Source organism: Centroberyx gerrardi, chromosome 4 (assembly GCF_048128805.1).
Source record: "Centroberyx gerrardi isolate f3 chromosome 4, fCenGer3.hap1.cur.20231027, whole genome shotgun sequence".
Lineage (NCBI taxonomy): Eukaryota > Metazoa > Chordata > Actinopteri > Beryciformes > Berycidae > Centroberyx > Centroberyx gerrardi.
Window position 1 is genome coordinate 12180912 of NC_136000.1, and position 21087 is coordinate 12201998.

Here is a 21087-nt window from a genome sequence, read left to right on the forward strand (position 1 = left end):
AGCTCTTCACGTCAGACTCACACACACCTCACTGCAGAAAGACGGCCATGGCTGGCGCAGCAGCAAAAATAAAATACAAAAAAAAATAAAAAGCCCCCTTTCCTCAGATATAAATACCAGTTTTATTGTCAGAAAATAGATGTGCCATATTTCTCCTGCCTGCACTGTGTGCTGCAGAGGAAAAGACCGGAAGGTTTCAGCAGGTCTGAAAGACGACTCTCTGCTTGCAGTTAAAATCAACTAGAGTAGTGGAGAAAGCCCTGGAGTAAGATAGTACATTCTTTTTACAGAATTAATCATTGATGCTAATACAATTATTAGGGGTGGATGCGATTCTCATGAGATGACTGCACATAGTATTGCGTTTGGATTAATCATTAATGATAAAACAATAGACTTGGCTCTCATATGAGGGATGAAAATGATAAGCGATGTACATTAATACTCCATGATACTATGAAAGACTAGCAGCCAGCTTGGATTCCTAAGCCAACCTCCCTGTGAGAGAGCCAGCAGGGGATAATATAAATAGCGTTCACAGAGGTATACATTATTGAACCAAATCCAGTGCAGGGCAGTCTATTTCCACCCTCGTTCATCACTAAATCCTATGAATGAGTCAGACCGGAGTACGGGTCAGCAGCCCTGTCAGGAGGAGGATGGCATTAAGATTACATGAAGACCTGCCTCAGCCCAGTGTGTGTGTGTGTGTGTGTGTGTGAGCGTGTGCCTTTGCGTGTTCGTGCATGTATTTGAGAATGATATTGATGGATAAGACAAGGGATGAAGTGAGGGGGAGTGTTAACCCAGCTCCTCAGGCGAGAGAAGCAGAGTTGTCATCCAGCTCACACACTCTCCTTGCCCCCCCCACGCCCCACACCTCCCCCCCGTCCAAATCCACTGGTCAAGGACATCCAGTTGACACAGCCCAAGGGACAAAAACACTCCGTCTAGGCAGGTAACAAGCAGGCTGCTTAAGATAGCATAGCATCACCTCCTTCTTAATCTATCACATCTAAAATCTCGACCACACACACGCAAGGACTGTTGTGGCTCCCAGTGAAGCAAACTAATGTGGATAACACAAAATTTTACATAGTTACAGTACAAAGAAAGTGCAAATATGATCCATCACCAAGGCTACATTCCTATACTAGGCTTAATTAACAAATGTTCTCCATTTGATATACATGTAGGAATGAACAGATAAAGTACATTATGAGCAGAATGACAACCACAGTCACAGTAAACGGTCTCTCATTCTCTGAGTCTTGCTTTGACTCAGCTTTGTAACATCATCCAAATACCCCATCCATTGCTAGTGTATTTAGCTATGGAGTGAGGATAAGTTTCCTCTGATAAATGGCACTGAGTTCACGGTTCCCTTTCTCAAGTGAAGCTGTCTCCCTCAGTATACAGTCAGACAAATCTCTATATGGAGGTTTTTTTTGTTTTCCATTATGGCTGCACCCCCTAGTGGCAGCAGGCTCACAGTGCTTCTCCCTGCCGTCAGACTGCACAGTTCCCCAGCGGGAACCACTGCTCCTTGTTAAGCCAGTTGTTCTCTAGCTTAACATTGGTTGCAGCCACAAAAGCTTTTTTGCTCTTCACTGTCACTTCCAGCACCTTTCCTTGCAACGATGGGACATCACTGTACTCCAGCTGTGAATAGGAATGAGATATTTTAGACTGTTTAGAAACAGTAGTGCATTTAACAGTAATTGAAGGGCATTTATACTATTCAGTGCCTCAGTTAAGTTCCATGCAACAGGTAGGCTTTTGTTTCAACTTTCTGTCACAACTGTAAGACAGAAAGCTTTTCTCTATTTGTACTTCCATTATGACTTCACTTTGCTCCATAAAGGGCGGTAACAGGCTGTAAAGTATGTAGAGAGCCGCTGGTCAGAGTCCACTGGGTTCAGCACTCAAAGATCACATCAGACTCAAACAGTGAGGGGAGCGGTGCAGCAGGCAGAGAGCACATTAAAGTGAACATTACATGACATGAATATTTATAACTTTGAGTGGCAGGAAAGCCTGGACACCCTATCCAGGTTTGGATGTGCAAAAGAAAAAGAACATAAGAAAATCCCACATTCTCATCTTGTACACCATTTATTAATCCAACTAATGTTTAAGTCTGTTTGGGCTGTTGTCAGAGTAGAATAAAAGATTAGTTAAATTAATCAATAGTGTGAAACTGCAAGAACACTGTACGCATTTCCTTTACCTTATATACTGCAAATAAGCTGGAAAAAGTATCTGCTCTATAACATCCTGAGTTTGTTTTGTTCATATTTTCACTGAATTAGTTTACCATACCATGCCCATTCTGGTATAGTAAAGTTAATTTTATTTTGTGTTCAGTTCAGTTCTAGTTCAGTTCAACTTGTATGCCAGAAGATATATATAGAAGCAGGGACACTGCCATTACCTTCTACATAAACCTGCTCAGTAATCCAATGGAAAACCAAAGGATGCTGTGACTGTACCATACCCATAGTAGGTCCAGTGCTGGTACAGTGCAGTAGCTGTGCAATGAAAAACTGGGTGTGGCCTATTTCTCTAACTATTACTCAGAATACCTAAACCTTTTTTCCTTGTGTAAAACGCAAAGCATGTTTATTCATACAAGGTAGCAGGGAGGTTGTTGTACCAGTTCATTGAAGGTGGGGTTGACATTATTGCGGACCACCTTGGTCTTCCTCTTGGAGCGGTTGTTGGGGTCTGGCCTCAGACGTGTGACCACATAGGCATCAGGGTTGGAGCCATTGGCCAGCCTCTATTGAAAAAAGAAAAAGGCCAGGCTTATACATGAGCATAAATCATAAAATCATTTCACGCAAGGACACAGAAGGTCATCTGTGAATATAAATGAACACAGAAGTGACAGTGGAGAGGACTCATTATGATTAATTCACTGTGTATGCGTTCCTCTTTTGTCATTGCAAAACAGTACTTAAGTAACTGTTGCCATGTATCAGGTGTCAATATGATCAGTGCTATGAATAATGGAGTGAAGCAAACTAAAAAAGTAAGTACTCACGATGTTCTTCAGGTGTTTCACCAAGACTGAGAGCTTACAGTCTGTGTAAGACATGGACAGTTGGATCTGAGGCCGCTCTTCTGCAGTAGATGGATTCACTAAGCATCAGTGCCAATCAATAACAGCATAACGTCTCTTACAATTTATATGAGCCTTGAACAAATACGATATAGTCTTCTTGGAGAACTATCAAAAGAATTTCATAAGGATATAGCACAGAATCAATCTTTCCTCTCTTTTCTCCATCAAGAAAAGAATATTGCCTTGAGCCATGACTTCATCCCCAGAAATCTTTGATAATCATTTTTATACAGTCTTCTCTTATTCAGGAGCAGAAAATTACCTCTCGCCACACTGTCTTGGGCTGTCTTGGGGCCATCCAGGAACAAGCTACACACAAATTCATTCTGCGGATGACAGAGTGGGACACTCTTGTCAGCCGTGGCCAGTTGACAGAAATCATTCGAGGAAGATCAACCACTGACAGAGAGCAATGTGTAATGGTAATGATTTGAGGCACTTACTCCCTTGCACGGTCCCTCAAAAAGCTCCTTCAGGTATTTATTCAGCAAAGACATCTTCCTGCCTGGGGTGAACGACATCTTATACCAGCTAGGGAATCTAGGGGAGAGGGAGGAGGAGAAGAGAGATGCAGTGAAGACATAGTGGGGGGGAAGGGATAAATCAATTTACCTCAGTATGGTAGAAGAATGAGCATTTGGTTACAATACTCTGGCTACAATGTGAGTTGGATGTGTAAGTGTTTCATCACTCACTGTGGCAGTGTCGACTCTATGAAGTGTTTCTGCAGCTGCTTGTGGATCAGCTCAAACTGTCCAAATGTCTTCTCACTATTCAGATAGCCATCATCGATGGTCACTCTCAACTCATAGGTCTGCAAATCAAACCAAACGATTCATATCAATGGGTGACTTGGGATGGTGGCAGGGTGACTTAATGAGGAGATTCCCTATGGGGATCAATAAAGCATCAACTATTATAAATATTAAGGTCTAGGGTCTGAATTGAGTTACTAAAGAATCGTTGTAGTCATACACAAGTGAATTAAACCTAAACAGAGTGATTCTATAATTATAATAATTGTTTTTGTTGTAGACCCATAAATGTCCACCCAACTTGCAAACTAAACTCAGGTCTCAAGTGGTTTTATTGCTATAACCATTAGTAAGCCTTTAGACAATTTTCCCTCCCAGGAGTAATTCAGAGTCCAATGTAACACCAGTAACACAAACAGCATTCTTCTATTTAACTGTTTACATAGTTAAATGTGTTTAAGTCCCCAGATGGAAATTGCTGCAATTGTCATTCCAGCCTGCTACAAGCCCAATCTGAGTGAATGGGCGCATCTCTGTGCTGCTGTGACAGACAAGGTGATCCCTCCCTGCCTGCCAACAGATGGACAGTTTACCCTGACAACAGGGAGCCTATGCTGATCAAAGACCGGCGTAATACCAACAACCAGCAGTAATGCTCCTCACTCAACTCTGGGGAGTCTGGGAAGGACTTTCCAAACAGCGCTGCTGCCTAGGAGGCCCTGTCTGGCTGCCCAAATCAACAGACAGCAGGCTCAAGACACACACTGTCAGCAGGCTGCCATGGGATATTCCTCTCAGAACAAATTTGAACTTGCTGTCTGTGGCATGAAATGTTTTATCAACTCCCTCAGCTATGAGGATCTAACAGAGAGCCTCAGATGTGTCAGGCAAAATCTCTCAGTGACATTTCATGGTAAAAATGAACCTAATATGTCAGTAAAGCATTGATGCCAACATTTTCAGACCATACTAGCATAGTACAAAGAGCAACATGCAGCCTCACCACATCCTTGCCCTTGACGGTGTATCTCTGGATGACTGCTTCCTGGATGTTGTTGCTGGGAGCGGGGCTGTGGGACTGGGTCAGTGGTCCTGGTTTTTTCCCTTGAGCTATGATGTGTGTCAGGAAGTTAAACTTCACTGCAAAACAGACCATGCTCTCCTTGATCTTCCTAGCTCATGACAGAAACAGTGAAACTGTTAGTGCTGCATGGTGAGAGGATCTCAGGTTAATACAACTGTAAACACTTAAATATGGGATATTTTAAAGACACTGTTGAAACTCATGTGATTGACACAGTACTTGGTAAAGTAAGAAGTGGCCTCCAGGTCTGAGTCGTGTGGTCTCAAGTTGTTCTGGACGTACTGCAAGTCATGGATGTCCTTCATCTCTGGCATTCCTGCACCTAGCATCTGGAAACCACATATACACACGTGCACGCATGAAAAGGTATTGTGTTATGCAATAGTATCTATTTCCTACTGTAGTAGTATTGAGTAATGGTCTTACCAGCTGCAACATGCTGAGTATCAATGCAGTGCGGCGTCTGATTACGTTGTACGCCTCACAGCAGAGCTCCACAAAGCGATGCAAGCGTTGAGGCTTCTTACCCCCACCTGTGATGAAGTGCTGCATCTCTGATGAGAAGACGAATGGTGTTCGGTCCCTACCGTTGCATAAAAAAAGAGGATGTCTTCTTGTTCATTCACATCATTGTCTTAGCTTTTACTTTTCTTGATATCCATGCTACTCAAACAAACCATCACTCCTTTCGCTTTCAAAATGCTGCTTGCCTTGCAATTGACTTGCCTTTTGATGTTTGCAAACTTCTGTGCATTGCCCATAATTTTGCCAAAGTCGATGTGGAACATGTGTCCACTGTGCTTCAGCATGATGTTGTCGTTGTGGCGGTCACAGATGCCCAGGATGAAGGTGGCCACGCACCAACCTGCACACGAGTGGAGGAAGTTCATCACAGCCTGCACATATAGGAGAATGTCACACAATGCAACAAAGACATTTAAACATCAGCCGACAACATCGACAACAAAAGTAAACATTCAAGTCTATGGTCAGTCATGATGGTAAGAAATCATAGATTATTTATATGGCATGGTCCTAACCTTCTCATAGTCCTCCTCAGTTTTGTTCCACATGTGGAACCATTTCTCCAGGGTGTCCTCACGAAGAGGCCCACCCAGACCCCACTCCTGCTGGATCTTCCCCAGGGTCACCGCCTCTGGGACCACTTCCACCAGGCCTGACAACCACATAGGTAAGCAGTGAAATACATACATAGACAAGCACACAGAAATAAGTAATTGCATTTCTAATAGATATGAGAAACTTCATAAGCAAGGCAACTGTTAATGTGCATTCAAAAACACAAACGAACAACATACAAACGAACAAACACATCAAACTGACCCTGGTCTCTGCCTGTGGAGAGACACCTGTAGGTGACCATGCGCATGTCCAGCCCCTCCTCGAGCCACACCCTGTCCATCACACGGACTATCTGCAGTACCAGCATGTCCTGACGCAAGTTATCTCCTGTCTGAACAACACATAACACTATGTCACATTCAACTGTATAATCAACTGCCTACCAAATAGCTTAAAATTGCAATGTGACTCTGGCAAGGGAGCTTAAGAGAGCAGCAGGGTGTCCTAGTTGCTAGAGAGACCGTCCTTCAGCCAGATTTAAGCCCCTATGTCTGCAAGCATCCGCTCTGTGTCTTTGTGCAAACCCTGAATCCCTTCCAGCTAGAGGGATGCTGTTCTGTAACTGGCCGTACGCTCTGATTTCCCTGGAAGGGGACGAGCAAAAAGAGAATTTCCCTTTGTGGATCAATAAAGTATCACATTATTATTAACCTTGCAGATGACACTGATGTTCCTGGCCAGGGGGTCGGTACAGATGAACGAGATTCCCAGAGGAGCAGCGTTGGAGTTGTAGAATTTACAGGCCTGGAGAAGACATTACAAAGGATTAAACATTTCTCCAAAGTAATATAGCATGCCTTATCAGACCATAGTGAAGCACAGAGATCATAGAGAAGCACAGTTAATGTATTGAGCAATTTATTCTTACATCCACATCCACTGCCTGTACATGGACTGCAGGGTCCGATGGTAGACGGCAACTGATCCCATCTTTGAAGAAGGCATCGATCTTCCACTTTTCTCTCTTCAAAACATCCTACAGTCAAAACCATGAAAGTTGGGACTATTGAGATACAATAAACATCACTCACACAGTAGCAGCCATAATAAGTCAATGAATGAACGAGTAGATGGATAAATGGGTAGATGACCTTGCGCCGGGTCTTGTCCGCGCTGCGAACCTTCTCAGCCACCTGTGTGAGGAGGGCGACCAGGCGAGTTTCCTGCTCCAGCTCCTGCCTCAGTGCCCGGCCACAGCAGTGCCTCAAGGCAGCCTGCACCTTACTGAACCAGCTCTGGTAGTGGGCATCATCCTGGGCGTCCACCAGCAGCCTGCCAGCAGGTTGGCAAGAAGCATACAAAACAACAACAAAGGACAAAACATATATTTAGGTGAAAAACGCTGAACATCAAAACACACAAAATCACTGAAAAGGAAAGGCATAGATCCGTGTTGGATAAAACATTGTTACTTTATGTTGAGTGCTCAGTATTAGTCTTACTATAGTCAATGACTTCAACAATATTCACAAGAGAGTTTTACTTTCACACCAGCTATCATTATGTGGAATTAGGGATCAACTTCTTCAAATGAAAGATATTTTGGAATTAATCAACATCAACATCATCAACACCAACAACAAAAAAGAAAAGAAAACTAATAGTAATAGCAGAATTAGTAGTTGTAATTTGAACCCCAATGCCATTTTCCCTCTGTTTGAAATATGAGCTAAACTGCTCACCAGTAGAGTTGCTGGGCGATCCTTATGCTCTTCAAGGATCTGTCCAACAGCAGCGTCACCAGAGGTCCATCTAACTCCCACTCACTCTTCAGAGCCTGCAGGACAGGACGATTGATCAAACCACCGGCCATGAGGGATCTACAGAATGTGCTGCCTATTCTAACTGGTGGCTTATGTCTGTGTAAATGTAATAGTTCAAAATTTGTTTAAATGTCTTGACTAAGGTCTTGTACTGAAATATTGACTTTACAGATACAGTTAGGATACAGTGGAGGTGAATACTGAGTGTATGAATCTTTATTTATCTATTTGGCCCTACAGAGTGTGTCAGCAGGTGCTGGTGGGTGTTAGGTTCTTTACCTGGACTAACTGTGGCAGAAACTCCTCCAGTTTTCCATCTGATATCTGCTCAAAGTATTGCACTGCTGCTCTTCGCACGGTCAGGTCATGAAAACTGGATAAGAAAGCATATTACATCAACCAAACATCCTTTAAGGATAAGGATAAGGATAAGGATGTTTTATTGTCCTTCCAGAACATGTTGTACATGAAAGGAAACGAAATAAGGTACTCAGGTCCCGGTTCAGGTAATAGCAATAATCAAATCAAGAAGAAAGCACACAATAAAAACACCATTATAAAAATAAGTAAATAAATATATAAATATAAGTATAAATATAAAGTGAGCAAAGTGTGAGGATAGGACAGGTAGGAATAAGACTGTAAAAATCTGAAAAATAAACAAGGTGCCAAGTGGGCCCAAATTGCAACATGCCCTGATATGAAACAATAGTAATAATAGCAGCAAATTGTTCAGTGAGAAGCAGCAATTGTTCAATGTGATTAGCAGGATTTTCAGTCTTAAAGTGCAGAATTTCTCAGAAATTTTACAGAATCTTTACTACATTATGGAAACATTTAGTCACATCTGAGCATTTTGACATGCTTATGATCACACTTTATGATTTTGTGTAATGAAATTATACCAAGAATGGAACATTCAAATACATTCGTAAACTACCTCAAAAAGATTTAGCACTACTAGAATGGACAGGAGACTGCTGGCCACAAGCTAGTGGGGTTGGGGGTTGTGATATTCCCTACCTTGTATAATGTGTTGAAATACATCACATCACACCACAATAAGCCTCTTATAAGATAGATAAGATATCAGATATCCAACAACAACTTGATTGTATCTGAACCAAGATACAGTTCATGAAAACAGCACAGCAACAAAAAAAAGCCTTTTTCCATGTATGCATTAACTCTTTTTGCTGGTCCTACATAGCTGGCCTACTCTATAGTAAACCTTTGGGTCAAGAGTTTAAACTATAGCCTACCTCTATATTTGTTGTATGTGAACCCCAGCCAACCCACCTGTCACTGAGCAGACAGAGAGCCTCCTCAGGTAGATGGATGGGCCACTGTTCTACAATAGTGTAGATCTCTGTCAGGTCCTCAGGCTGCCACCGGGGGGCTCCACCCAGCAGCAGGTGGAGGAAGGTGCTTCCCTTGTCACTGCAGTGGCGCTTACTCCACAGGAAAGCTTTCTCATTCTCTGACAGACTGGGGAAGAAGAGCAACTTGTCAGAAGGGTGTCATCAGGGACACAAAAGCAGGGGGGAAAAAAACAGGGAAACAGCAATCTCCCAAATAGAAATGAGAGGGAGATGTATGTCCAAAAAATTAAATCCTGAAAAAAAAAACCCTGAATTTTATTACCCATTTCTGTGGAAATTGATCTTTTTGCCCATCCCCTAGGACATGGTATCATGAAAGTGAACACAATCAAACAAAAGTGTATTCCATAATAACAACATAACAGTTCATTGTAGGTTTTTCATGTTTTGGAGTGTCATGGGTCATGGGTGTTAGTGGTTTTATTCTACTCACAAACAGAGGCAATGCTTCTTAGAGACGTCTGACATTTTCTTTCGCAATTCCTCACAAGGACGAGTGAATACGGCTGACCCGGGGAGGGCAAGGGGCCTCTGATACTTCCATTCAAACTGATCTTGGAACTCCAGCTGGGACAAGACAGAGAGCCATGAATGATTTTCAAACTAAGACACAGCAGGTAATGGGGTGTTGCTTATAGTTTAGCCAATAGGGGGCAGAGTTATCCAATGCTACTGACCTGCAGTATGACCCCAGTGGCTTGCCTGTGGCTGTCGAACAGGGCAGGGGAGGGAGGAGCCGGCAGCTCGACCAGCACAGACATACTGAGCAGCACAGTCCCACTCACCAGAGTCCTAGACACAAGCAGTATACACACAGACTGTGGAGTTTATCTAACAGCAGAGTTTATGACGTGCTTTACAGGAAGGCATAAAAACAAGAACAGCAAAACATTTAATGAGGAGACAAAACTAAGAAGCACAATAAACACATTAAAAGAAGAATAAATAGATGTGCAAAATGAAATCAACAAAAAGAAAACACAAGAAATAACAGATCAAAAACAACTACATGTAAACAAGACTGCAAGTCTCTTTTTTAACAGTGTTTTTATAAAAGGCCATCTAGGGACAAACATTGCAAATTAGCTTAGGCTATAGATGTTATGATATGTGACATCAGACTATTTTCGTTTAAATATTCTATGTCTATGTATCTGTCCCTATTCAAATAAACATTGAAATGAAATGAAATGAAAACCACAGTCAAATTTAGTCATGTGTCTAGGCTGAGGGACAGTCAGGAGGGCCTGCCTGCCTCATAGGGAACTAAGAGGTCTGTAATGCAGCTAGGGGCCAGACCTAGCTGAGCTTTATACATATAATCAGTAAAATCGTCATCAATTCTCATCAATTCTCATCAATTCAACATAATACAACTGGTAACCAGTGGAGAGATGTTAAAATGGGCCATATATGGTCTCTTTGTTTGACACCAGTTATAATCCTAGCTGCTGCATTCTGAACCAGCCGGAGATGTGAGTGTGACTGAGGCAGGAATAGAGGGAGCTGCAGCAGTCTAAGCAAGAAGAGATAAAAGCACGGATGACCTCGAGATCTGTGGAGGATGAAGACGACTTGAATTTTGATATATTTTTATATATTTTTAAATTGTAGAAACCAAGACTGCACTGTCTCTCTTCAAAAGTCACGCCACTGTCAAAAATCAATCAAACCATTCCAAAAACGTTATGGGATTTTATAAGAAACGGTATAGAGGTGTAAATGTGTTGCGGAGAGCCTACCTGTTGCTGTAAAGAGGCAGCACAGCCCAGCCTAACAGCTCAGCGCTCTTCCCCCGCTTAGAGCCCAGGAGGCGAAACGTCAGCATGCACTCATATGGCAGCTGATTCACCGGCACAGGGAACACCATCCTAAAATCACAGAAACACAAGAACATATATGAGAGACACAAACACACACTTACAGGCATAAACACTCTCTCTCCCTCTCACACTCTATCTCTCACATACTACACACACATAATACACACATGTAAGGACACACAGCCGGATTATATGACCGCTCAAAGTAGTAAGGACAGTAAGCAGTCTTAAAGCTGACTTCTGCTGAACCAGCTTATACCATACTAACTCTTCTTGTCAAAGCTAATGTAAAACTTGCACCCTCACGTAAGAAAGGAGAGTTGACTATGGGGAACTTGAATGTGGTTCAAAATAGCATCTAGGTGAATCTATCAGATCATGCCCTTACATTCGGTTGCACTGGATCTTGTTGCCAAGCGACAAGGCGGCGCTGATATTCTCAGAGACCCCGGCCTCACAGATCTTCTTCCCTCCGTACGTCAACACACAGGAAATGGAGAAGTAATCAAAACTAAAAATGACAGAGAGAGAGAGAGCAAAAATATCCCAGTGCTCTTCCCAAGCCTTTGTTCAGTTTGTGTGTGTATGTTTGTGTATGCCTGCATATACAGTATGTATAAAATGTGTGTCTGTATGTGTGTGTACATACTTGCTGATCCAGCTGGGCTGTAGTTTGTAGAGAGCAGCGATGTTGAATTGTACGATATCATAGTTGTGCTCAACGTCGCGGGTTTGGGGGTTATGGAAGACCTCCTGACCTCTGAAGTCTGACTGGAAGTTGCCAAAGAAGACCTGCAGTAGTTTTATCAGCGCCTGGTGGAGCATGGCCATGGCTAGGACACAGAGAGTAAACATCATCAGTCAATCCAAGTGTTAGTATGTACAGTGGTAGTTATTGTACAATTTCCTGATCCTGCATCAGTCTTGTCTTTAGCATTTGCACTGCAGAAAAGAATTTCTTAGATGTAATACAGTGGAACAGAATCGGTATGTTGTAACACAACTTCTGTCTGTCAAACAACTTTTGTCTGTCAAACAACTTTTGTCTGTCAAACAAGAAATTCACGCACATAAAATTCAAGCCTCTAGCACATGAAATGAAAACTAAAAGTGAACTTTCCAGACAATGCCCATCTGGGCTGATGCAATAGTGCAGTCACAGTACAGGAAGCATGGACTGGAAAGAACAACTTCCTATGAATGCAGTCCGAGGAGTGTATTGAAGCATGGGTTTTGTTTAAGTGGAGCAGAATTAGCAAGAAAATGCTGAATCATGGCCAGTAAATGCTATGCCTTATTGGCCACATGTTTAATAGAATTAGGCCTTGTGATCGGCTCTGTTACAGTTACAGTTACTTACCAATCTCACACTCGCGCATCTCATAATGACTCTGAAAGAAAAGATAAGGAAACACAGCTTTGTATTGTTGCTCAATGGAATGCGGAGGCATTTTTGCACAGTACATTTTTGTGGTGCAGTGTAGGCGCAGTATCACAAAAACCTGCAGATTCATCATGAGATAACATGGTGTTATATAAAAAGGGATAAACAGTAAAAAAGACAAATGTAGCTTAAAGCTGAATTCAAAAGGATGTAAGGACTAAAAGTGCACAGGACATAAAGGATGTTTGGATTATGTCACATGATCATTTGTACCCCTTCGTCCCTAGGAAGGCACCATGACTATGTGTAATCTCATACCAGTGGTATGGGGTTGACTCTGTTGAGCTTGCCAATGGCCTCCTCCAGCTCTTTAGACGAGAGTCCACACAGAAGACTGCTGATGGTGCGAACCTCGTCCACTAGCACGTTAACATTCATCCCACTCTAGAGACGTGGAGAGATCAGACCCAGGTGAGGGAAAGTATTAGCAGGTCAGTTTAGAATACTTTTCTCTGACAACTTATTGTCCAAACTGTAAATTGGTAAACCCCGGTAACACTTTATTTGGATAGTCCAGTGTTGATTCTTAACTATCAGGTGACAAAAAGTAGATATCTCTAGACTACATTTCACACAATTATGAGTATCACTTGAAACTCAGTAGTCATTTTAGTGACACATTATAATCACTTGATAGGCAGTTGAGTATCAGCACTGGACTATGCAAATAAAGGGACCACCTGATACTCCATGCAGGTTAAAACAAATACTAAAACTTACTCTCAAATACTATATAAATGTCCCACTGGTTTTCTATGAACAGTCAGTGGGAGATAGGGAATTGAGTAAGAGTTGTCTTGACTGCACACTGACCTTACTTCTCGTTAGCTCTTTCACCTCTTTGGTGTAGCTACTGAGCATATCCTGCAGGCTCAACCTGAGACAGACGGGGGGTGAGAGAAAGAGGACAGGGAACACGGACAGATAGACAGACAGGCAGACAAACAGGTAGGGAGCCAGTAAGTAAAGGCAGCTTCCTCATGTTTTCTAACAACAGACACCAGTTGACACGTGACCCAGTTGCCGGTTGTCTTTGTTAGTGAAAGCATTCGAAGAAGTTATAAGGCTGAATGCGAGACTTGAAGATGTTACCTGGAGGTGTTGAAAACACAGGCAGAGCCCAGGAGTCGGTACAGATGGCATGGGGCTCTGTCATCCTCCCCCTCAGAGAAGAAACACAAGTTGAAATACTGCTTGCTATATAGGACTGTGGGACTGTGTTGTGTATTGTTTTTAGGTAAATAACATTCAGAATTCATATGAAGCATGTAGAATCAATCAATAAAACAGCAAACTAACGATTATCTTAGCTCTTATTACTCTGACTCTAGGGACACATGTAAAGCCAGGCATGTTCACCTCTATTCCATTTCCCTATTGCTGCTAAATGCCAGCCATGACGTGATGGGTAAACAGAACAAAGTCAAGGAATCAGGGTGGAGGTTTTTACAGCTACAATGGCCCTGATAACAACAGGCTGGCCAAGGGCCAAGTAGACTGTGCCGGACCGTTGTGAAACATTTGAAGACAGACGACCAACCCTTCTTGGTAAATGATCTACAAACCCTTTAGGTGGGAACAGAGAAGCAATTTGAAATGACTTACATCCCTGGCCAATCGGTGCTTGAGGTTGTTCACGTGGAGCAGCCGGAGGGGGACCTTGAGGTTAAACTTGTGGTAGATCTGAATGCTCTCATGCATGCCCAGGAGTTCTTCACTAAGGGGAAAAGGAAATACCACATCATATGTGTATACAAGGGAACATCAGATGGATGATAGACTAGTAAATAACCCTTCATTTCTGTAGTGAATTCAAGCCAAGTCATTTTTAGAAAAAACACAAGTCAAGGCTAAGTTAGAGACAGAGCTTGAAGGTTGGGCTAGCTGGGAGGTTTAGTGACAGTGATAAAATCAGAGCGACAAACTTACTTTCGGAGATACTCCTCCGAGTCACACAATTTCAGAACATAATATTCGCTGGTGCTGATGTTGAGGTCCAGCAGGTGGAAGAGTGCATCGATCAGGCTCCTCACCGTCCTGTTCACTGGATGAAAGATGAGAGTGTTAGAGTCCATGTGCTGAGGGCCAACAGTGACCGGGCAACACTGCAGTATTTGCAGGATGACTTGGACTGCCTGTGTCTACAATATGAGTTATTGGAGCACATGACAAGCATGGATGAAAATATAGAACATCAAAACGGTTCATATTACAAACAACATGCACTGTATCATGGCAACACATAAAAAAATAAGCCCACTGAATCAAAAGCATGAAAAATTGATTAGAACATTTCCTGTTAAATTCTTAATGAGGCCAAAGCCTTTTCATTCTGCTCTGTGTGGCGACAGATTACTCTTAGTGTATGTATATATGATTGAGGGTGTGGGATTGGTAAATAAGTATCTTACATGTGGTGGGGAAGGGAAGCTGGTGGCTGTCCCAGACGGTGGCCACACTGACAGTCACCTCAGCCTGCCGCAGCAGGGCGGGATGGATGGGTAACACTCGACTCCACACCACACCTGAGTTATGAACACTGTCTGTATGCCGGTACCGGGACATCAGTCTGCCACACAGGGGGTGGGGGGTGGGGGGGTGGGGGGATGGAGAGAAACTAGTTTTGAATGTGTAAAATGAAAGTATGATGATGATATATTACGTTGCACAGCAAACACATGAGTAATGCGACAAATATTCTCTGAATTTTATGTGTAATTAATCTCAGATGGATGTCAAAATGATTGATTTCAGTTCACTAAGGACAAAATATAAGCAGAAAACATCTTCATCAATAGGTTTGTTGGCAAATGCTACACATAGGTTACATTTTGGAAGATATCATCATGTGAAGACCAATTTTCAGTATCTAAATATCAAAATGTAGATGATCCGTTAGAAAAAGTTAGCATTCTCATGACCAAAAACCTATTACCATATACTTTAGAATACTACAAATTGTTTTTGTGAGTGTAGGTGTTACTTCAAATGGCGGATCTCATTTTTTAACAGAACCACACCGAAACCACACATAAAATAACTTTGGTGTACCGTCTTACTTGGAAGTTGCTGTGCTAAAAGAAGCCAGCCTCTTGGTGCTTCCTTGTGGAGTGTCTATCAGTTTGATCTTCCATGTGTCCTGCTGTGAGACAAAAAGAAAAATCCCACACTTGTGCCTTCACTCTGATGATACAACTTTGAATAATTGATCATTTTGTTCAGTCATAAAGGGCCTTTTATCTCTGCTGAGGGAAAAAACTACTAGAGATACTCACATGATGGTCTATTTCTGTGTTGGAGCGATTCAGCTTGATAGCAGGCATAGTTAGGTCACAGGAGAACCTCTTTTGACTAGTGCTGAGGCCTGGCCGTCTCCTGGGGGGTAGAGGAGGGCCCGGCCTACCTGGTAAACCTGCACTAAGAAACCTGGTTCTGGGTGCAGGGATGGGGCCACGGACAGCAGGAGGCCCATTCATGTTCTGGTGGTTAGGATCCCCAGGACCTCCGCCCTCCTGAGCCCACAGATGGTCCGGGGCCGGGGGCTGGGGTTGAGTTGGGGATACGGCCATAGACGAAAAGAACTCAAACAAATGTGTTTCGTCATTTTCAGAAAAGACTTCAAGGTAATCGTGAAGGTAATCTCCCTGGAGTTGGTCTGTCCGAAAGATTGTGTCTTGTCTCTGGATTGTCTCATGTTGTCTTTGAGGAGGATCCATTACATGTTAGAAATGAAAGGTGTGCAAGTCCTCCAGTCTGCCACTGTTTCACACTCACAGCACTGGCATGGTATAGTCCTGATCCTGAACTATGTGGTATAGTGAGAAGACATTTTGTAGAGTGATTACAGAAGCATTAGTTATGTTACGGTGTGAGTTGTATTGCAGTCAGGACAAGTTTGCTGTTTTATGACTTGAGGATAGCTGAAGCTGAGGATTTACGTTGGTCTAATAATTAACAGACTTTCAAATGGTAACAGGATATTTGCCAGTGTGCGCCACTTTGACTACAACCATACAATGGCACCCTTGTGTAAAGTGAAGCATTAAAGATATGTACAAAACCACCTCTAAAAACTCCTACATTAAGCCTTTTACACTTGTATTTACATGTGCTTACACTGACAAACTGAAACTGAAATTAACTGAAATTAAATTCCTGCTCAGTCAAAACTCTGATCCATATGCACATATGAGATTGGTAAGCTATTAATAAATAAAATAACAAAAGCATTATCTATTATTTAGGATCTCACACCGATATAACTTCTATATGTACAGCTTTCATTTTAGAATAACTCTAAATCCCACTAGGTCTGAAAGTGAAAATGAATCTTCTCACTAACTATTCTGTTTACTTGTTGGGAACTTACCATCAAAGCTGTGGCAGCAGATGTCCCGTCTTGTAGCGACAGAGTGAGAATACTGTAGCCATGCTCAGCGGGTTAGACTAGTATCATGGTGGCTTTGGACAAGTTCCCATCCCTCTTTCTTCCCCCCTCCCTCCCTCCCTCCCTCCCTCCCTCCCTCCCTCCCTCTCTCCCTCCCCTCCCCTCTTTCCCTGTGGCTTTCAACAACATCCCCTCTACTGGAGGAAATATATACAGGAGAGAATAATACATGTGCATGCTCAGGTTGTAGAGATTAGAGTAGTAAATTGTAATGTCATAAAGATTTTTTTTTTTAAATCATGATACATGTACATGATACAAGTTAAAACATTTTTTTAGATGTTGGCCTTTATAAAGGCAGTCACCATAATATACCATCATGCACAAAGTACTCATGTTGGCACACCTCTAGGATTTCAATATTTATTGTGATTAAATATGTTTGCCCTTAAATTAAATGTCACAATAATTGTTTTCCTCTCTTTAAAGTAAGCACAACTATCCTGTTCAACCAAGCTGACTGACAGACTGCATCACACCCCCTCCTTGCTCAGGAATGTCATTGAGCAGGTTGAGGTATTTTAGTGCTGGGTTTCTGTCAGCGTGTCTCATGTATAGAGTCAGATACACTCACCCAATTTTACACGCCAGCTCCATACATCTGATTCACATTCAGGTAAGGTTCATCACTCATGACTTTTTAACACCCGCTGGCTTCGAATGTTTGGGACATTTTATCAGGCATTCTCTGTAGTATCTGCAACTTTCCAGTTAGATCGTTTGAACTTGCAGAACACTTCAAGAGCTGGATTCCCTCAAGATTAAAATTGACTTGGTAAACTGTGTGCTCTGCTGGGCTCTCTCTATAATACTAATAACCATGTGTCTTCCCAGGGTTCAGAATATCCACCATGCCCTTGAAGTGGAAATGAAGACAACAGCGCTCCACTAAATGTGTCACAAAGGTGTCAACTGAGGTGTGGAGTCGAGGGGAGTATATGGAGAAGGGGATGGAGCAGAGAACAACGCATTTCAACACTACAACTCCCCACTTTTCACCCCTAAACCCCACAGCCGGACTTCCTCTGTACTACGTCCTCATCCCCTTTGTACTATGCACACTCATTGGATGTGTGGTAGCAATGGTAAGAATTCCTCTCATTTATACCTTTTTCCTTTTGCATATTTCATTTTACATTTTAGAGTGATCTGCATCTTTGTTTCTTAAGTATTTGTTGGTGCATTTCCCCCCAGGTTGTTTATATCAGGAGGAAAACAAGGTAGGTTCTCTCCCAAGGAATGTTTAATGTATACAATATTGACCTGGCTGTATTTTAAGCACAAAACGTTCAGTTTCTTCTGTGTTGCAGTTTGGTTTCTTATGTATATTGTGCTTCAGACTAGATGAGTTGCGCCACAGGCTGATTCCTCTGTACAACTACGACGCCAAAGAGCAGGAGGACGACTGGGGGGATGCAGGCAGGGAGGAGGAGGAGGAGCTGAATGTAAGTAGCTGCTATGATTTGACATAAAAGTTACATTTTTATAGATGATGATATAATACTATCCTATATACAATATGTCCATTTTCTCTCATGTACTTTTGGTAGTAATGCAGATGTCCACAAATTGTATGTCTTTATTTTTCCTAACAGGAGCCTTTGTACAAGGAAGGAAAGCTCTCCTTTAGCTCTGCCTATGGAACATGAACAGAAAGTCAAGGAAGAAAGAGGGGGAAGATTTTGGAGACACTGCCCTGTCATTTCATCATAGGACGCCAGGACACAGTCATCATTGCTTATATTATCATTGGCCAATGAGGGGAAAGATCTCTGCCGGTGTATTCTGTACAGCAAATGCAATGATGCTACAGACTGGCCTCTTTATGAGGATTACTAACAACAACTGGGTTTCACTTAATGTATATTAAACTGGTACCAGCGTGTATCAAATATTTCAATATGTCTTCTTTATCTGCCTTCGTGTGTGTTTTCCGTTCCATGCAGTGCAGCAGACAGGAGGTGGCACTGCAATCCTGTTTTTGCCTCAGATGAGAGATTTTTTTTGAAAGTGTACAAATGTGTTGCAGGATAAAGCAAGACTTTATTTTTGGGGGGGCAATAAACTCAAAAATTTGAAAACCTATTAGAGTATTGTGTATTCTATCTAAAAGTATTCATTAATTAAGCTGAAAGAGCTTCAAAGACACACCTGTTTCTGCTTGGTAATCAATGGCTTTGCTGGTTTACTGGAAGGTTCCTCAGGTTGAAACAGCTCCAAACATTCACATACGGGATGATGGGATCACAAAGAAAGCCAAGGTGAACTACACTTACACAAACCTGTATATTAAAAGCCAAAGACACCTTCATTGCAACTGAAGAATATACGATTATGATACGAGAGCATGATTCCAAACTTTAATATTCCTATTTAACTATGATTTAACTGTGTGTGCATTTACATTAGTCTGAACATCCATCCATGGGGTCCAAGCTGGTTCCTGACCTCCACCCTGCTGGCCACAGCTCTGGTCCTCCCGGGCCTGAGCCTGGACAGCCTGCTGTGTAACTACTGTCCCCTGCAGCACAAAGGCAGGCCCTGCCCCAACATCACCAGCCAGTGTCTGCCTGACGAGCGCTGTTCCAGCTCCAGGGGCCGCTACGGCCCCGTCCACGTCCTGTCCGCCCAGGGCTGCGTGGCCGCTCAGCTCTGCGGCTCCCATGAGGTCGTCTCTTACCGGGGAGTCGGGTACAACGTCACCCACACCTGCTGCTGCAAAGACCAGTGTAACCGCCCGCCCAAGCCTGACACCTACCTGAAGAAGCTGCTGGGAATGACCAAAGACAAGCCGGATTACACCAACTTTGGAAACTTCACTAATGTCATCACTGAGGAGCCTTGGGATTCATGTGTGAACTACACATCATCAAGGCCCTCCACACTACCTGCCACTGCATCATAGGAGAGTTATAGTTACAATAGTGAGGACTGGGGAGAGGCCTGTTAGCCATAGGCACTTACCTGAGTCTCCTAAAAATGACACAATGTATATATGATGATTAAACTATTTATTGATGTTAGGTTAATGAAATAAAATATCATGGTCAGTGTGTTTTGTGATTGTATTTTTGCTCCAGAGAGGAAAAGGTGGACTTGCCAGCCACCCTCCTGGTATATTTAGAACAGTAAATGCTGACATTCCCTGTGTGGTAACTGATGAATGCAGTAAAATAAAGGCATCATGATGAATCTCCCATTCGGACTGGTTGGTCTGTGCAGGTTTTACGAGCAGGTGTGTTGAGAAGGTGTGGCCTGTGCGGGATGAGCTACGAGTCAAACAGCAGAGAGATTTATCAGTGTTTATCAGGAGAAGTGACTGGGGTCGAACATCTTTAGAATGTGCAGGTGAGTCTTGTCGATACTGTTTATAATGCCGCACACTGAAATCATATTTTTGTCATCTCATCTCCAGTCAAACGCAGTGAGCATTTTGAAACTGACAATCAGTAGAAATTCTTCACACCTGTGCGTTAGTAGTAACACTAAGAAAGCTCAATCACTTCTCAGGGCTTTAACTCACTGAGTTTCTTTGGTATCAGTAATGACACTTGGTAAAACTCTGCTAAAAATTGAGTGAAGTGTGGTTTGCTGAATGAAGTTAAACATGAAAAAGAGAAGGATAATAGGTTATAAAAGATCAATTTCTTGATTTTAAGGGCAAAATATCAGGTTAAACCCTCACTCAGTTAAATGCCAGATGCCTCTCTCTCCACTAGGCCTAACATGTCTCAGCTCCTGTATGCTGCTGCCGTGTGGCTCGTCCTCCTCCTCCCCTCGCTGCGCTGTGACAACCTGCTCTGCTACTACAGCCCCATCCTGGAGAAGGAGAAGGAGAAGGAGAGCACCTTCCGGCTCATCCTGACGGAGTGCCCTCCTGATGCGCTGTGTTTCAAGGCGGACGGTCGCTATGGCAACCACAGCGCCCTGTCGGCCCGGGGCTGCATGGCGGAGAGGGAATGCGGCCAGGCGCACAGCCTCCCCCTCAAAGGAACCGTCTACACCATGAGCTACGCCTGCTGTGACTGGCCTTACTGTAACTCCTGCCCCTGCGTCACAGCCAAACCCCTCCCCCTCATACTCACACTGACTCTGGCTGTGATACTGGGCAGCTTGTGA

The 21087-nt window shown here is 42.9% G+C and overlaps 4 protein-coding genes across 5 annotated transcripts; 3 read left to right on the forward strand and 1 right to left on the reverse strand.

Annotated features, from left to right (window-relative positions):
• Nucleotides 1–108: 108 nt before the first annotated feature.
• Nucleotides 109–16938, reverse strand: pik3c2g (phosphatidylinositol-4-phosphate 3-kinase catalytic subunit type 2 gamma). Of its 2 annotated transcripts, none has more exons than XM_078283071.1 (33): nucleotides 16891–16938; nucleotides 15797–16326; nucleotides 15581–15660; nucleotides 14933–15090; nucleotides 14451–14565; nucleotides 14127–14238; nucleotides 13614–13684; nucleotides 13335–13398; nucleotides 12780–12905; nucleotides 12438–12468; nucleotides 11727–11910; nucleotides 11466–11588; nucleotides 10997–11125; nucleotides 9932–10046; nucleotides 9688–9821; nucleotides 9172–9360; nucleotides 8152–8245; nucleotides 7792–7886; nucleotides 7201–7381; nucleotides 6978–7085; nucleotides 6761–6853; nucleotides 6311–6440; nucleotides 6007–6143; nucleotides 5693–5862; nucleotides 5393–5549; nucleotides 5186–5295; nucleotides 4886–5054; nucleotides 3823–3941; nucleotides 3571–3667; nucleotides 3390–3453; nucleotides 3047–3126; nucleotides 2657–2782; nucleotides 109–1662 (listed from the first exon to the last, which is right to left on the reverse strand). In XM_078283071.1, exons 2-33 carry the CDS (start codon nucleotides 16235–16237, stop codon nucleotides 1510–1512), a joined length of 4155 nt encoding a protein of 1384 aa, XP_078139197.1. In that variant the 5' UTR covers nucleotides 16238–16326; nucleotides 16891–16938; the 3' UTR covers nucleotides 109–1509. The 2 variants fall into 2 exon arrangements, with proteins under 2 accessions (XP_078139197.1, XP_071753676.2); XM_071897575.2 differs by having other exon boundaries at nucleotides 15581–15663.
• A 540-nt stretch (nucleotides 16939–17478) lies between these two features.
• On the forward strand, nucleotides 17479–19053 carry LOC139910320 (small integral membrane protein 29-like). The gene is made up of 5 exons (XM_071897592.2): nucleotides 17479–17584; nucleotides 17803–18053; nucleotides 18163–18188; nucleotides 18308–18413; nucleotides 18564–19053. Exons 2-5 carry the CDS (start codon nucleotides 17907–17909, stop codon nucleotides 18615–18617), a joined length of 333 nt encoding a protein of 110 aa, XP_071753693.1. The 5' UTR covers nucleotides 17479–17584; nucleotides 17803–17906; the 3' UTR covers nucleotides 18618–19053.
• A 105-nt stretch (nucleotides 19054–19158) lies between these two features.
• LOC139910283 (sperm acrosome membrane-associated protein 4-like) lies at nucleotides 19159–20141 on the forward strand. Its single transcript, XM_078283308.1, has 2 exons — nucleotides 19159–19229; nucleotides 19378–20141. The coding sequence occupies exons 1-2, from the start codon at nucleotides 19204–19206 to the stop codon at nucleotides 19871–19873; spliced, it is 522 nt and encodes a 173-aa protein (XP_078139434.1). The 5' UTR covers nucleotides 19159–19203; the 3' UTR covers nucleotides 19874–20141.
• A 553-nt stretch (nucleotides 20142–20694) lies between these two features.
• bncr (bouncer) lies at nucleotides 20695–21087 on the forward strand. The gene has a single exon (XM_071897535.2). It carries the CDS (start codon nucleotides 20695–20697, stop codon nucleotides 21085–21087), a length of 393 nt encoding a protein of 130 aa, XP_071753636.1.

Bases quoted from the DNA above. Each gene is read 5' to 3' on its own strand.
- pik3c2g (XM_071897575.2), bottom strand. From the start codon at position 16,237: ATGGATCCTCCTCAAAGACAACATGAGACAATCCAGAGACAAGACACA. The intron at 7,382-7,791 runs GTGAGCAGTTTA...ACCTGCTGGCAG, and splicing joins ATCGCCCAGCAACTCTACTG to GCTGCTGGTGGACGCCCAGG. The intron at 3,668-3,822 runs GTGAGTGATGAA...CCTCTCCCCTAG, and splicing joins ATAGAGTCGACACTGCCACA to ATTCCCTAGCTGGTATAAGA.
- LOC139910320 (XM_071897592.2), top strand. From the start codon at position 17,907: ATGGAGAAGGGGATGGAGCAGAGAACAACGCATTTCAACACTACAACT. The intron at 18,054-18,162 runs GTAAGAATTCCT...ATTTCCCCCCAG, and splicing joins TTGGATGTGTGGTAGCAATG to GTTGTTTATATCAGGAGGAA. The intron at 18,189-18,307 runs GTAGGTTCTCTC...ATTGTGCTTCAG, and splicing joins TATATCAGGAGGAAAACAAG to ACTAGATGAGTTGCGCCACA.
- LOC139910283 (XM_078283308.1), top strand. From the start codon at position 19,204: ATGATGGGATCACAAAGAAAGCCAAG. The intron at 19,230-19,377 runs GTGAACTACACT...CATTTACATTAG, and splicing joins GGATCACAAAGAAAGCCAAG to TCTGAACATCCATCCATGGG.
- bncr (XM_071897535.2), top strand. From the start codon at position 20,695: ATGTCTCAGCTCCTGTATGCTGCTGCCGTGTGGCTCGTCCTCCTCCTC.